The following is a 17,159-nucleotide window of genomic DNA, read 5'->3' on the forward strand; positions in this document are numbered from 1 at the left end:
ACTCCCAGACAAGACCGATACTGCAAAGCCATTACCATACTAATGAGCCATTTCCGGGGACAAAAGAGAAACATTTAGGTAAATGATACTAAAGCAGACACCCCGGCGCCAGAGGAGACTAGAACAAAGCAGGCCAACGCCCACCTAGGGCCCACCCAGCAATCAGGGCAGCCACCCCTTTATTGGAGGAAATCGATACCGATGATCAGGATACGGTCCAATTAATTGGGGCCAAGTTCAAGAACCGCCCAAAAGCACGCAAAGCCCTCTTCGGATATAAAAAGAAGCCCCAAGAGAGAATCGTTCTTCTTGGCCTTGGCTCTCAGCGACAAGAGACCTGCCGAGCAGCTGCACCAGAACAAGTAAGTCCAAAGTCAATGCACGCTACAAGATAGACACTCCTAGCTACTATTCCGTACCAGTTCGACCCCAGCAACCGGACAATGGCCATTGTTCCTCTGACTGAGTGGGCACCCGAAGCTAAGTGTAGGCTTTGGTAGTAGTAATAGTTTAGTTGGTAGAGTTTTGTGCATGAGTATATTTGACTGTGTGTGGAAATAAATGAGCATTGATTTCGAACTTACTAACTGGTGTATCAAGTCTTTGATCAGTATTCGGTTTTGAACCTTGAGGCGGTATTGAAAGACCTGGCGACTCTTGAGCAAACGTAATTAGAATTAAGGAAGGCGATCATATTAACCACCATAAACAGAGCCAATTAAAGAGAGAACACAACGAGCAACATCACCCAGTAGTACATAAGAACATAAGAACTAGGAACAGGAGTAGGCCATCTGGCCCCTCGAGCCTGCTCCGCCATTCAATGAGATCATGGCTGATCTTTTGTGGACTCAGCTCCACTTTCAGGCCCAAACACCATAACCCTGAATCCCTTTTTTCTTCAAAAAACTATCTATCTTTACCTTAAAAACATTTAATGAAGGAGCCTCAACTGCTTCACTGGGCAAGGAATTCCATAGATTCACAACCCTTTGGGTGAAGAAGTTCCTCCTAAAAGTGGGGTGATCATTGTTCGGCACAACATCGAGGGCCGAAGGGCCTGTTCTGTGCTGTACTGTTCTATGTTCTATGTAAACTCAGTCCTAAATCTACTTTCCTTTATTTTGAGGCTATGCCCCCTAGTTCTGCTTTCACCCGCCAGTGGAAACAACCTGCCCGCATCTATCCTATCTATTCCCTTCATAATTTTAAATGTTTCGATAAGATCCCCCCTCATCCTTCTAAATTCCAATGAGTACGGTCCCAGTCCACTCAACCTCTCCTCGTAATCAAACCCCTTCAGTTCTGGGATTAACCTCGTGAATCTCCTCTGCACACCCTCCAGTGCCAGTACGTCCTTTCTCAAGTAAGGAGACCAAAACTGAACACAATACTCCAGGTGTGGCCTCACTAACACCTTATACAATTGCAGCATAACCTCCCTAGTCTTAAACTCCATCCCTCTAGCAATGAAGGTAATTGCAGAAGTTCGGCAGCGCCAACCTACCCTTCCCCCGACTGCGCACCAGCAAAACTTGCTTGACTCGTGGGGTTTTACCCGCCCACACAAAGCCCGAAATAACCTTGTTCACCCGTTGAAAAAGGCCTTTGGGATGAAGATGGGGAGGCACTGAAAGACAAACAAATATCTGGGGAGGACTGTCATTTTCACAGTCTGTACCCTCCCCGCCAAGTGATAGCGGGAGCATGTCCCATCTCTTAAAGTGCCTTTCCATTTGTTCTCCCAGCCAGGATAGGTTTAACTTGTGCAGTGCCTCCCACTCCCGGGCAATTTGTATTCCCAGTAACCAAAAGCTCTTTCCTACCATTCTAAGCGGCAGCTCTCCCAGTCTCTTCTCCTGTCCTCTTGCCTGGATCGCGAACATCTCGCTTTTTCCCCATGTTCAATTTATACCCCAAAAAATTGCCAAATTCCCCCAGGATTCGCATTACGTCCCCCATCCCCTCCAACGAGTCTGAAATATACAAGAGCAGGTCATCTGCGTAAAGCAAGACCCGGTGCTCCCCCCCCCCCCCCCCCCCCCCCGGAACCAGCCCTTTCCAGTTCCTAGAGGGTCTTAACACCATGGCCAATGGCTCTATGGCCAGAGCAAACAGTAACAGGGAGAGGGGGCACCCTTGTCTCCTCCCTCAGTGTGGTATAAATACTTTTCACTGTACCTCGATACACGTGACAATAAACCAAACATGCCATTCCACTCAGAAAGAAAGGGTTCCTGTATGACTGCTATTGCTCTAGTTCCTCATCCTTGTTTACTGTTGGAACACACAGTGACAATCCAGCCTGTTGTCCGGAGGAGTTGTGTGTCCCTGGTGGCATACTCTATGCAATCTCTAAACATTGGGGATTTGGTGTGGAGGGTATTGCACAAAGTATTCACTGAAGCAGCTTTGTGGATTTCTAGACTCAGTGTAATTTCAGTGGACTGAATAGTCAGTGTCTGAACTCACTCCAGCTGCCCCTCCGTCCCATGGAGCCCCCCAGGTTTCTATGGCCATCGTCAGGGAGAAGGAAATGCAGGAGGCCAACCCTGGGCCTGCCACGAAGGACTCAATGGCGGTCTCCAGTTCTGAATCTCTCCTGTCTGACACCGGCGCATCTCAAGGGCAGCAGACAGAACATGGTGGCATGCCAGGAGGGTGGGGAAACCGGAGTGTGGCGATTAGGTAATTTCTACGATGACTTCATTGCAATGTTCATGTAAGCCTACTTATGTCAATAAAGATTGTTACAAAGTTAGCCTGTCCGTCTATAAGGATTTGTTGGGCACCAGGAAAACCAGATGGTACCAAGTCAATGAGTTAAAACTCATTGTTTGCAGGTGTGTAACTTCCAATGTGTGATGTTTGTCGTTGGAGGTGCAGGAATACACACCTCCTTTGGTGCCCAATCCAGTAACCAGTAGTTCCCGAAGCGTCCCTACTGGCACCAACTGAGATCAACTCCAGATATCAACCAAGAAACCCAGCTAGTGTCCACTCAATGGAGAAGGAGGCATAAGTCCAGACAAGTGTTATTCTCACTGACCTGGACACACCGACAGATGTTTCAATCGTGTTGACAAAAATATTGATCTCAGCCAGATTAATTGGATACACCTGTGCTTATTAATAACAATAGGAGCTGTAAATAAGCTAGCGGATAATAATCATAGAATTTACAGTGCAGAAGGAGACCATTCGGCCCATCGTGTCTCCATCGGCTCTTGGAAAGAGCACCTCACCTAAGCCCACGTCTTCACCCTATCCCCATAACCCAGGAACCCCACCCAATCTTTTGGACACTAAAGTTGGTTCGATTGGCTAATTGCCAACCGGTGGGTTGGCCAGAGACAGTGCTCTGCCTGCTAATGGTCAGGGATTGGTTGCTGGATTACGCTTTCTTTTTTAAAAAATATTTTAATTGATATTTTCCAGTTTTTACAGAGTAACAGCTTAAGTATATCTGGTATTTACAAACAAGTTTGTTTCTTATTTACAATAATTTTTACACAAGGTCCCCCCTCCCCTCATTGGTAGTTCAGTTCCCCTCTTAGTGTTGCTGTCTCCCTACGCACCACGTATTGTGTTCCGTTTCTTTCTGTTTTTTAGTTTTTATTGTTGAGAGTGGGGGGGCTTGTGTGGCTCCTCCCATTGTCCCCGTGCTTTGTTCTGTGCTGCCCTTGGGTTCCCTTCCCTCCCCCCACTTCTGCCCCTTTCTTTCTCGTGTGTGCCTTCCCTTGTCTTCCTCCCTCTCTTTCACCCCCCTCTCATCCTCATCGCTGTTTGCCTCGAACAGATCTTGGAACAAAGGATAAATGGCCCCCACACTTTGTGGAAGCTCTCGTCCGATCCTCAGATGGTGTATTTAATGTTCTCCAGGTTGAGAAATTCCACCTAGGTCTGTGAGCCGGTCTGCAGCTGTAGGTGGTGCTGCTGATTACCAACTGAGCAGGATTTTCTGGCGTGCGATTAGGGATGCAAAAGCCAGGGTGTCGGCTCTCTTCCCCATTTGAAGATCTGGCTGGTCCAATACCCCGAACACTGCCACTCTCGGGCATGGCCCCACCCTCACCCCACAAACTTGGACATCGCCTCGAAAAAGACTGTCCAGAACCCAACAAGTCTGGGGCAGGCCCAGAACGTGTGGGCGTGGTTGGCTGGGCATCCCTGGCACGGTTCACATTGGTTGCAGGATGCTTTCTGAGAGAACTTGGCAGGGCTCTTACCTTATGTCTTCAAAATTTCCATGGCATAATTCGTAGTTTTGGTGTTTAGTAACTCAAGTTGACCACCTATCACCCACAAACCCAGGGAAATTTGGAGAGATATCTTCAGACTCTCAAAACCATGATTAGGGCCTACTGTCATGACTCTCTAGGACAAAAGGATTGGATTTTTTATTATTTGCCACCGCGGATTCTCCGAACAAATCTCGTGGGCTTAACCCATTTGAATTGGTCCATGGCCATTAGGTACAGGGACTATTAAAGTTGATGAAAGAGGAAGGCCACCATTCTTGGTTGGACTCCAATGTCCATTGTCTTCAGGGGGTGAAAGGCAGACATGTTAGCATGGTGCGTGCCCCCCGTGCCCAGCCAGGTCCTCCGGGCTACATGATGGCCCTGGCTTGCGCTGCAGCCTCTGCCCCCGAACGTCCCACACCCCAGCCTCTCCCAACCCCACACCCGCCCCTGGCAGTCTCTCCTGACACTCTGCCCTCCACACCGCACCCCTGGCCCCATCGGTGGTCAGCTTCATAGGGGCCCCTTGCCCTGGTACCCGCCCCTGCTGGCAGTGGTATCGCTGTCTGGCACTGCCAAGCCAGAGATACACTCTGCAGCCCCCATCCGGCACCTTCCTGTCAGGGCTACTGTAGGCATTGCCCTTGCGTGGGCCATTGAATGCCCCACCGGTGGGTGGCGCCCGGTTGTTGGGGGGGTGGCCAATCCACCAGTTGTCAGTTAACCACTCGAATTGACTTTCTTCAATACCAGTTCCTAAGAGCCACCCGGTGCCAAAGAGTCTGGCTTCTCCTCTCTCAAGTCCAAAACCTGGGAATGCAATGTCCGAGAAAGAAGGCTGTTACGATCCACGGACCAAATTAATAAAATAGAAATGGAAACAAAGGAAATAAACAGGAAGGACTCTGTATTATATTATTCTGTTTTCAATGAACGTCATGAGGGAATGGAGGTGGCTAATTGTGTGGGTCCAACCCCAGTCCCACCCCGCACTGGGGCTTGGGCATTGATCACTTGGGCACCGGGGCGACGACTAGTGAAAATTGATTATACTGCCTGCTTTCCCCGCTGTTAGCAGACTCCTGAATGACCCTCTTATGGACTAAACTGATCGCTTCACACATCTTCTCTACTGAGTAGTGCTACACTCCGCATGCTCCACTCGATGCCTGTGTGTATTTACATTGCGTGGTGAGCCACTGTGTGCACCTGTATTAGGGGATGTAAGGTAGGACCTGCACTACAGGTTCGCCGGTAGCCCCTGCTGGCTAGCTCCGCCCACAAGGAGCCGTATAAATATGCATGTCCTCCTTCTGATCAGCCATTTCGCCAGCTGCAGTAGGAGGCCACGCATCTGACTGTAATAAAGCCACAGTTGTACCAATCTGAGTCTTTCGTGCAATTGATCGTGCATCACATTGTGTATTTATGTATGTCTTATGCTTTTTCGTGTATGGAACGATCTTTCGAGACTGTACGCAGAGCAATACTTTTCACTGTGCCTCGGTACACGTGACAATAAACCAAATATGCCACTGTATTCAGAAAGAAAGGGTTCCTGTATGACTGCTGTCGCTCTAGTTCTCATCCTTGTTTACTATTGGAACACACCGTGACAATCCAGCCTGTTGTCCGGAGGAGTTGTGTGTCCCTGGTGGGATACTCTATACAATCTCCAAACATTGGGGATTTGGTGTGGAGGGTATTGCACAAAGTATTAATTGAAGCAGCTTTGTGGATTTCTAGGCTCAATGTAATTTCAGTGGACTGCATAGTCAGTGTCTGAACTCACTCCAGGTGCCCCTCTGTCCCATGGAGCCCCCCAGGTTTCTATGGGCATCGACAGGGAGGAGGAAATGCAGGAGGCCAACCCTGGGCCTGCCATGAAGGACTCAATAGCAGTCTCCAGTTCTTCTGAATCTCTCCTGCCTGACACTGGCTCATCTCAAGGGCAGCAGACAGAACATGGTGGCATGCCAGGAGGGTGGGGAAACCGGAGTGTGGCGACTAGGGTATTTCCACAATAACTTCATTGCAGTGTTCATGTAAGCCTACTTATACAATAAAGATTGTTATTATTATTGGGGGAATAGAAATGACAAATGTTCACAATTGAAACATGTTACACCTGATACATGTGAAGACTGTCACATTATTTTTCACAGCAGGCCTACCTCCAACCCCACCCCTGTTGCCCACTGCTTCCCCCGCCCCCCAGGCACAGTGGTCCAAGATCAAACGCACTCGATGCAGACTCCATTCAGAGAATAGGTGTGAGCACGTTTTCAGCAAAAAGACAGTAGACTATGGCATAAATTGAGGAGCATCAGAGCTTACCTGACAGTGAATGTTCATCTCTCCTGCCTTGTATGTTGACCCACTGACAGTGCCGACACAGGCCATCATCCTCGGGTGATGTTACACAGACCCTTGGTGGGTTGAACAGGGTAGTTGGCGGGTTGGGAGGGCTGGGGGATGGATGGGAGCGTCAGAGATTGGGCGGAAGGGTCGGAGTATGGGGGAGTGTCATGGAATGGGTAGGAGGGTTAGGGGAGGGTCAGGAAATGGGGGCGTTGGGGTTTGCAGGGGAGGTGAGTCAATGGACAAAGCCTCATCCTATGAGAAGTGGGTGATGGTGAGGGCCTCCCTGGTCCTCTGGGAATGCTGGTCCCTTGTAGCCGCTTGTCCTCCATACTTTGGCTCCTCCCCGATTGTGCACCATCTCCTCCTTCTGATGATTGTTGTGAGATTTTGATGTCCCTCTTTTCATTCTAACTTTGAACAAAGAGAGGTGCGAACTGATACAGAATACAGCTGGATAGTAACATTGAGACACCAGTCAACAGTCTCAGATTATAGTATCTGTCCCTGATGGTTCAAACTTGAAAACATTCCAAAACCTGTCTACACTTGTTATGGGCCAGGGTTTAGAGAACTCCAAAGCATATCATGGAGTTCACCTGACCCACGACTTCTACTAGATTGCGGTATGGGCAGCACACGGCCCACTCTACAGGTGTGATGTAGCAGAAATTTAAAAGTAATTTTTAAAGCAAAACAATGTTTAATCTATTGACTCAGTTAACCTTTTTAAAACATGCAGTGAACATATTAGCAACCATCAATTCAAATACATCCCTCAAAGAATACAACATTCTAAGTAATCCTTAAACTTTCCTTTTAACATCCATAAAACAAAAATCCATTTTACAGAAGCACATCAGGGTTAAATTCTCTACTGAGAGCAGTTATCACTCTGACTTCACCAAATGATCTAGAGATAGTCTTTAGATGGCAGAGAGATCGAAAATACACCTTCTTTGGCTGGCTTCAGCTCCAACACTAAAACGAAACCAAAAAACACACGCTTTTCCTCAAAGCGAAACTAAAAAGCAGAGCCAGAGTTCAGCTCCACGCACACTCTGACATCATTGCAGCCACTTGAGCAGACAAACATTTTTTAAAGTGACATTCCCATATTACACTTCACTGAATTTATCAGCGTTGAGTACTGGAGGAGGACTGGAATGGTTATCAATAATAGAGCGTTCACCTTAATATGTCATAGACCCCTCATCGAAGAGGTTCAAACACATGTAAAGCACCTCTGCATCTGACCATATTGAGTACAAACTGTGATGAGGGCAAGGACAGATTTCTCTTAACTCCCACCTAATTCAGAGTTTGACAATGGGCATAGTAGAATAAATTACTGTAATGCACTACAGGGAGTCCTCAGCTTTATGACATCCGAGTTATGACGAACTGCACTTATGTTTATAAACTGACACCCCAGTTCAATCTTCCGTCAGATTTGGCTTTATACCAAACCAGCATGTTCATACAAGCGCATTGACGTTCTGTGCTGCCCATCTGTACAGCAGGACAGGTTGAACTTTTTTATTAGGTTGGAAGCTAGTGTTTTCTTCAACGGGGCAGCAGGGTAGCATGGTGGTTAGCATAAATGCTTCACAGCTCCAGGGTCCCAGGTTCGATTCCCGGCTGGGTCACTGTCTGTGTGGAGTCTGCACGTCCTCCCCCTGTGTGCGTGGGTTTCCTCCGGGTGTTCCGGTTTCCTCCCACAGTCCAAAGATGTGCGGGTTAGGTGGATTGGCCATGCTAAATTGCCCGTAGTGTCCTAAAAAGTAATGTTAAGGGGGGGTTGTTGGGTTACGGGTACAGGGTGGATACGTGGGTTTGAGTAGGGTGATCATGGCTTGGCACAACATTGAGGGCCGAAGGGCCTGTTCTGTGCTGTACTGTTCTATGTTCTAACTGTCATGATTTATACACTTATGTTGTATTTACTATGTGCTCATACTCACAGACATTCAAGATAAAACAGGCAATTGAGAATGAATGAATGGTTTCATTATATCCCCTACACTAACCGAGCAACTTGCACTAAAGTGTGCAGACATCAACAGCTGCCTCAGCGACTTGATAGGGCAAGAGTTAGGATTATTTTACACCACTGGATGCCTCTGAGAGATTTACAGCCTTGGTTCAGAAACCAATCCCCCATTTATACCATTGTTCCCATGGAAAAATCGGTTCTAACTTACAACATTTCGACTTGCACTGGAGTTTTCAGGAACCAATTATGTTGTACACCTGAGGACTGCCTGTATCGTTACAAGTCCATAAAATACAGGTCACAATCTGAAAATATCTGTAGAACAAACTAACACTTTCATTGCCTTCATCTGAGATCCCAGCTGTTGGATGTATGCTGCTACACAAATGCATATGTTATTTTAAAGGAGAATAAGATTGAAAGATATTTATTGGCTTTCAGAGAAATTGTGAAACTAAAAATAGTCACAATTCACAACTAAACATATTACCAATAACCAATTGTATTAATGTACAATTAACTATTAATAATCACCTCAATGGAAGGGATGAAGGCCAAATGGGAGGAGGAGCTGGGGCCTATATTGGAGAAGGTGTGGAGTGAGGCTCTTTGCAGGGTGAATGCCACATCATCATGTGCAAGGCCAAGTCTGATACGCCTCACTAAAGCCAGAATGAGTCACTTCTTTGCGGGAGATGAGGAGAGCTGCGAGCATTGTTTGAGGGGGCCCGCTAATCATACATACATGTTCTCTTCCTGTCCCAAGCTTGTGGGCTTTTGAGTCTCTTTTTTAGCACCAGGTCGGTGATCTTGAACCCTGGGGCTGGAGCCCGGTCCTTTAGCTACTATATTTCGGGTCTCGGATGTGCCAGAGCTGAGGACAGGTGTGAGGTCAGATGTCCTTGCCTTTGCCTTGTTGGTTCCTCGGAGGGGAGTCCTGACGAGTGGGAGGTTGGCGACGCCACCTAATGCCTCGGCATGAAAAGGGTCTTCATGGGGCTTTTGCACCTCGAGAAGGTCAAATATACCACAAAGGGATCAATTAAAGGGTTCTAATGAAGATGGCAACCATTTATATTGTATTTCAAGGAATTGTTCACTGTTAGCTACTGGAGGGGAGTGGCGAGAGGGAGCAAATGGGGGCGACTTGTTTTGAGAGGGGGAGAAGCATAGATTAGATTATTGTTTTTTTTTAGTTTACCGTTTGTATTTTTGCATAGAATTGCAAAAATTTCACATATATAATTTAACAGCTATTAATAATCACAAATGACTACTTATATGATTAACACAATTTCTGTTTATTATTAATTACATATGTTCAATAATTATTACAGATAATTATCCATATTTTTGAGACACTCAGGGCGCAATTCTCCGCCCCCCACGACGGGTCGGAGAATAGCGGGAGGGCCTTCCCGACATTTTTCCCGCCCTCCCGCTATTCTCCCCCCCCCTCCCCGCCCAACTCCCGACACGAATCGCTGCCGCCGTTTTTTTACGGTCGGCAGCGATTCACAGCTGATAGATGGGCCGAAGTCCCAGCCCTTTACGCTGTTTTTACGAACGGCAAACACACCTGGTCTGGCCGTTCGTAAAAACGGCGGGAACAACTCGCTTTTTATAACCATGGCACCGATTGGCACGGCAGTACCACGGCCGTGCCAAGGGTGCCATGGGCCCGCGATCGGTGGGCACCGATCGCGGGCAGCGGGCCCGATGCCCGCGCACTATTTCTCCTTCCGCCGGCCCGCAGTATCCATTCGCAGGGCGGCAGAGGGGCATCCCGGCCCGCGCATGCGCGGGTTTCGCACAAATACGCGATGACGTCATCCGCGCATTGGAGTCTTCCAATCCGCGCATGCGCGGCTGACGTCATATGACGCGTCAGCCGGCGCTAACTCCGGCAAGCGGGCTTAACGAAATTCGTTAAGCCCGTGATGCCGGAGCTTGCGGCGTCGGGCTGCTAGCCCCGACCGGGGACCAGAATCGGTTCCCGGTCGGGAAGGGGCGCGCTGGCGTCAAACCCGCCCGGGTTTGACGCCAGCCTTACGATTTCTCCCGTTTTGGGAGAATCGCGCCCTCAGTACTAGACTAGAGAATTCACTGAATCACAGGTTGAGTCTGAAGGGATCAATTGGCCAAACCATGTTGAATTCTGAAGTCTCTATTCTAATAGCCTCTTTTTACACCTGTCTTTCACTTTGTAAGGATTCACGTGTTTCAATGGATTACCTGATCCAATTCGCCGCAATAACTCCGATTTAAACGGGAATAACTCCCCGTATCCAAGTCGCATATTGGGACTTGATGGCCACAGAAGGTATGTTCATCAAATGGCAAAATATGTTGATTATCATCAGCCTGTAAATCCATCCAAAATGCCTGAATGTAGTCCAAGTATAATCATGGACCAATCAAATGGAAGTACATGCGGCGGAATACTCCGTTTCAGAAACTAAGTGTTGACACCGGGACTGAATCGATGGTCTTCTTATGAAGGCAAAAGTGGTGTCACTCCTGGAGCAATTCATCAACCGTTAATGAGCTGGCGCAGACAGCAGGTGGAACATGATCGATTCCAATGGAAAACGGTGTCTGATTCGCTGGAGTCGGGATTGACACTCGAGAGGTTGACAAGCTGCACCCACATATAAGCACTCCACTCCACACACACACTCATCCCAGCCGACAATATGACAGCAAAGAGAACGGCAGTCCGGGGTGGGGAGATTTCTAACCACTGCTATGCACCGGGCCTGGGCGCAGTTGGGAGATACCGTGGGCAACACAGCCAAGATTGGTCAGCAGTGCCGCAAAAAACTGCACAACCTCCTCAGGGCAGCCAGCGTGGGTAGGCAGCACTGTATCCCTGGCACTAACCCCCGCAACCCACCCATCACCTCCCCCCATCTGCAGGGCGACCGATCATCCAACTTGCACCACATGCCAGCACCCATACCGGCCGCCAAGGCTGGGTATCCTGGCCATGAAAGTCTCCAGCTACCCACCACCTGTGCTGCATACGTCCGATTGTCTAACGTGGTGCGTTTTCTGTCTCCTGCCCCCTGGACAAGTCGGCGCACAACCGCGCTGGACCTCATTGGTGGGCCCGGGGAGAGGTCGGCATTGGGTGAGACCTGCTGAGTTGCGGATCCCCAAGACACGGGTGCCAGCACCCCCACAACCATCCCTCCTGCACAGCACCCCTCCCATCAACTCGCAGTTAAATCATATGTCTTGTGCCTTGCAGGATCACCTGCCGATGATGCGGGCCCTTCTGGTGTCCCCCCGATTCCAACCCCAATCACAAGAGAGCAGAGGAGGAGGAGAAAACGGACAGCAATGGAGCCTTTGACCCGCCGCCTGCAACACCCCGGAACATCAGTCCAGGGACGACAATGACTTCACAACAATGTCCACCATCCCAGCCACAAACCTCGGTTAGGCTTATTGTGAAGAGGCTCCTGGGGCACTATCTGGTGCACACCACACGTGCTGTGGTATAGCAAGTGGAGGTAGGAGCACCCGAGGGGGTGGATGGTCAGAGGGTGACCCGACTCCAGGGACTAGCTGCCGAACAGACGGGTTTCGGGCTTCTGGAAAGGGCGGTCCCATCTATAGTGGAGATGCAGTCGCAGAGCCAGGGACTGCATGAGGGAAACCATCCGGTGTTGCAAGTTTTTTTTCAAGTGCATTTAGAGGAATCAAACTGCCTGCAGGAGCAGGAGGTGGTGCCGATCATGTGTGCGACCCATATGGAGACCTTGTAGGCAAAGGTTTCAGCCATGGGTCAGCCTCTGTGCGGGTGGTGACCGAGGTCCAGGACAGGGATGCGTATCACAGGCAGCTATATAGCAGGGCCACCTGAACATTGCAGCGGCACTCCAGAGCGTGGCCCACCCACAGCAGACCATGGCTGAGGAAGTCAGCGGCATTACCTAGGTGCTGGCTGATGTGGCACAGACACATAGGGAAGTGGCACAGTCACTGGCTGACGTGGCACAGACTCAGAATGTGGTAACACAGTTGCAGCATGATGTGGCAGTCCCAGAGGGATGTGGTCCACTCCCCATGCTCCATGGCCGTGCATAACGAGGCCCTGGTCGGGATGGGCATTGTGCATACTGCCCGAGCATCGGGAGCAGACGCATGATGTGCATGAAGGTCAGCTGCACGTTCATCGAGTGGAACCCTTTCGGCTTATGAAGACCGGCCTGTCATGGGCTGGTGCTCATAGGGCGATATGCATCCCATCAGTCACGCCTTGGACACGGGTGTCTCGACAATGACGGCGAACCCCACTGCGTGGGCATTCTGGTGGGTTCGGTCCACACTGAATTTGAAGTATTGTGCCAAACAGGTATATATGTCTTCTGTGTTGCGTGGATTCACACTTGTACTGAGAACTGTGAGATCCCAGACAAGTCCCACTCGGCTCCTGGAAGGACCCTGTGGTTTTAAGGTTCAGGGCAACCATTGCCATGATGGCCAATGGGAACCCTCCCCCATACCTGCGTGGTGCCAGGTGCATCATGATCTGGCAGATATGTTGCACTGACCCGTTGCTCAGCCGGAGTGGTTGACGGCATGCCCAGTCTGACAGGCCCTTGAATGACAGGTGCTGCCGGTACACATGAGGTCTCATGCAGCACCTCCTTCCCACCTCCTCCTCCTCGGCTTTTTGGGCAGCCACATCTCCATCCTCATTGGCAGCTTCCTGTTCCTTTGGGCCAGGCTCTGCTGCTGCAGCGTTCTCCTCCAGCAGCTCCAGTTCGTACTTGGAAATGCATAACATAATAGGACTGACTCAGCACGGCTTTGTCAAAGGGAGATCACGTCTGACAAATCTAGTAGAATTCCTTGAGAAGGTAACAAGGCAGTCCAATGAAGGAGAACCAGTGTATGTTATCTATTTAGATTTTCAGAAGGCCTTTGACAAGGTGCTGTATAGGAGGCTATTAAATAAATTTTGAGCCCATGGTGTTATGGGTAAGATACTGGCATGGATAGCGGATTGCCTGACTGACAGAAGGCAGACAGTGGGGATAAAGGGGTCTTTTTCAGGGTGGCAGCTGGTGACTAGTGATGTCATTCAGTGGTCGGTGTTGGAATCACAACTTTTCACAATATGCATAAACGATCTGGAAGAAGGAACTGAGGGCACTGTTGCTAAATTTGCATATGATACAAAGATATGCAGAGGGACAGGTAGTATTGAGGAATCAGGGTGGGCTGCAGAAGGACATGGTCAGGCTAGGAGAGTGGGCAAAGAAGTGGCAGATGTAATGCAATGTGGACAAGTGTGAGGTTGTGCACTTTGGTAGGAAGAATGGAGGCACAGGCTGTTTTCTAAATGAGCAAAGGCTTAGGAAATCAGAAACACAAAGGTACTTTGGAGCCTTAGTTCAAGACTCTCTTCAGGGGTTAACGTGCATGTTTAATCGGCAGTTAGGAAGGCAATGTTAGCATTCATGGCGAGAGGACTAGGATACAAGAGCAGGGATGTACTTCTGAAGCTTTATGAGGCTCTGGTCAGAACCAATTTGGAGTATTGTGAGCAGTTTGGGCCCTGTGCCTAAGGAAGAATTTGCTAGCCTTGGAAAGGGTCCAGAGGAGGTTCACAAGAGAATAATCTCTGGAATGAAGAGCTTGGCATATGAGGCACGGTTGAGGACTCTGGGTCTGTATTCGTTGGGAGTTTAGAAGGATGGCTGGGGGGGTGGGGGGGGGATCTTATTGAAACCTACAGGATACTGAGAGGCCTGGATAGAGTGGACATTTGAGAGGATGTTCCCACTAATAGGAAAAACTACAACCCGAGGGCACAGCCTCAGACTGAAGGAAAGATCCATTAAAACAGAGATGAGGAGGAATTTCTTCAGCCAGAGGGTGGTGAATCTGTGGAACTCTGCCACAGAAGGCTGTGGAGGCCCAATCACTGAATGTCTTTAAGACAGAGATCAATAGGTTCTTGATTAATAAAGGGATCGGGGTTATGGAGAGAAGACAGGAGAACGGGGATGAGAAACTTATCAGCCTTGATTGATGGCAGACACGATGGGCCGTATGGCCTAATTCTACTCCAATGTCTTGTGGTCTTACGCCACAGCCTCAGTGCATCCCCCAGGGCTGCAGCCACTAGGATGAAGGCCACTATTCCTGGTTGAATTCCAAACTCCATTGTCTGCAGGAGGTGAAAGACAGACATGTTAGCATGGTGAATGCCCCCGTGACCAACCAGGTCCACAGGGCTACACAGTGGCCTCGGTATGCACTGCAGACCCTGCCCCAGCATGTTCCCCATCCTCCCCCATCCCCAGCTGTTCCCCCTGGCACTCTGCCCACCACACCCCTGGCCCTGTCAGTACCTGGCAATGTGGGGGCCTCTGGCCCTCATCCCTGCTGCCAGGGGTACCGGTGGTTGATGCTACTTATGCCAGTGGTACAGTCCGTAGCACCCGTCCGGCGCCTTCCTGCAAGGGCTACTATGGGCATTTCCCTTGGGTGACCGCGTGCTGCCCTGCCGGTAGGTGGCGGACAGTTGGGACGGGGCTGGGGTGAAGGCACCTATATGGTCTGTGACACTCTGCGCAACTAGAGGGCACAGAGGGTGGTCAGTGGAGTGCGCAGCAAGATGGCTGCCTTGCAAGTCACAGCAATGGTGATCCATGCCCAGAAAGCCCGGTCCCGTGGGGCATCGCCTCAACCCCATAGCTGATCCCCTGGTTCCCCCCCCCCCCACCGCTTTTCTCCACCACCCGCCTGGTGGAGGGACCCCACTGCCAGCCCTGCCAGTGGCTTGTCTGGCAGCCCACAGCTGTGCCTCTGCGTGTCCTACCTCCTCTCCCTTCCTCATCGGCTACAGGGCCTGTTTCCCAATTTTTAAAACCACAAATGACACTTGCCGTCGGTAATCCCCCCCCCCCCCCCCGGCGGAGGCAGAACATCACAGAAGCCCCAGAGAATACTGGGTCAGGCCCACGAATGATCAAATAGCGTTTACTGTACGTGTAGAGTAGAACACATTGACTCTGCTGTCAAGGCACCAGGGCATGGCATTCTGGTGTGTGCCCGGCATCCGCCACGATTTTGGATTTATGACCGACTCTCCGCCCAATTGCGTTTTGGAAGTCAGCCGACAGGGAATCCCACTCATGGTCTCCAACACATAGGACCCATAGTGGGCAGCACGGTAGCAAAGTGGGAAGCACAATTGCTTCACAGCTCCAGCATCCCAGGTTCAATTCCCGGCTGGGTCACTGTTTATTCAGAGTCTGCACGTTCTCCCCGTGTCTGCGTGGGTTTCCTCCCACAGCCCAAAGATGTGCGGATTAGGTGGGTTGGCCGTGCTAAATTGCCCTTCCGTGTCCAAAAAAAAGGTTCAGTGGGGGTTACTGGGTTACAGGAATAGAGTAGATAGGTGGGCTTAAGTAGGGTGCTCATTGTAAGGGCCGGTGCAGACTCGATGGGCCAAATGGCCTCATTATGCATTGTAATTTCTATGAGGAGGAGGAATTCCCAGTAACTTGACTAAATTTCAATATCCATGCAGGTATCTTTTCCAAAAGTTGTCAGAGACAGTTTTGTGACTTCTCAGTGAAAACACTGTTGACTGGAATTGCTGTTACTAACTGAACATTGCTAACTGAAACTCAATTAAAAGAATAAAATTAATATGAACAATTGAACCATAATTAATGCAAGCATGCTTCAGAGAACACAAGCCACTCCGGAAGTGATGTTTCTGAAGCCCATACACCCAAAACAGGAGGTAATGTCAGGAGCATGAATATTAGGATTAATTCACTAGTTTTAGGGATTTGTTCCGACAATAAAATGCAGGAAACACGGGTTCAGTGAAAGTGGTTTGAAATGTGTGTAAATGTATCAGTGAGTCAGTGACCTGGTAAAATAACAAAGTCCCGGCCTCATAGTCCAACTGGACTCGGATTCTGGGGTTAAGGATTGATGGGAGGGAAGCAAACCTGGAATTGTGCCCGGCGCTGAGACTATCAACGTAAAAATCTAAACACCAGGACTTACTGCTGTTTCCAAATTCAGATTTCTCCCCCTCCCTCTCCACACTCTCATACACAATCCCTATTGCCCAGTTATTTCCATCAGTCTCCACATCCCAGGAATGGGATCCTGAGGAGAAGCTTTGGGAGCAGAGAACTTGGAAATTGTTCTTAAACCTCTCTGGGTGAGGTGGGTACGGCTGTTCTTGTTCAGTCCATGTTACTGATCTCAGATCATCAGACAAAACCAAGTTGCAGTTTGCTGTTTTTGGATCCAGGCTCAATGAGCTTCTCCCTAGAGAGGAGAGAAGAGATTGGTCAGGCAGGGTTATTCCACTCAGATCAATGATTGACAGCTGCAGGGTGGGAGAGTCAGTATTTCCCAGACACTGTTAGCCCCATATTACCTGTTAGACTGTAATCTTCCCAGGTTAAATAAATGACCTTCAATCAGAATTCCTGTTAAAAGCAGTACCTGGCTCCCAGTGCTGCACACTCAATGAAAGCACTACAGTGTGTCATGGGACTGTACCTTTA

At 49.5% G+C, this 17,159-nt stretch overlaps 1 protein-coding gene across 1 annotated transcript in view; it reads right to left on the reverse strand.

Annotated features, from left to right (window-relative positions):
- Nucleotides 1-16,282: 16,282 nt before the first annotated feature.
- LOC119964253 (E3 ubiquitin/ISG15 ligase TRIM25-like) overlaps nt 16,283-17,159 on the reverse strand; it is a 46,533-nt gene continuing 45,656 nt past the window's right edge. Inside the window, exon 8 of the mRNA XM_038793531.1 lies at nt 16,283-16,917. Within this exon, the coding sequence (XP_038649459.1) occupies nt 16,403-16,917 (515 nt within the window). The 3' untranslated portion in view covers nt 16,283-16,402. The remainder of the gene's footprint in view (nt 16,918-17,159) is intronic.

The sequence above is a fragment of the Scyliorhinus canicula genome, chromosome 4, assembly GCF_902713615.1.
Source record: "Scyliorhinus canicula chromosome 4, sScyCan1.1, whole genome shotgun sequence".
In the NCBI taxonomy this organism is placed as follows: domain Eukaryota; kingdom Metazoa; phylum Chordata; class Chondrichthyes; order Carcharhiniformes; family Scyliorhinidae; genus Scyliorhinus; species Scyliorhinus canicula.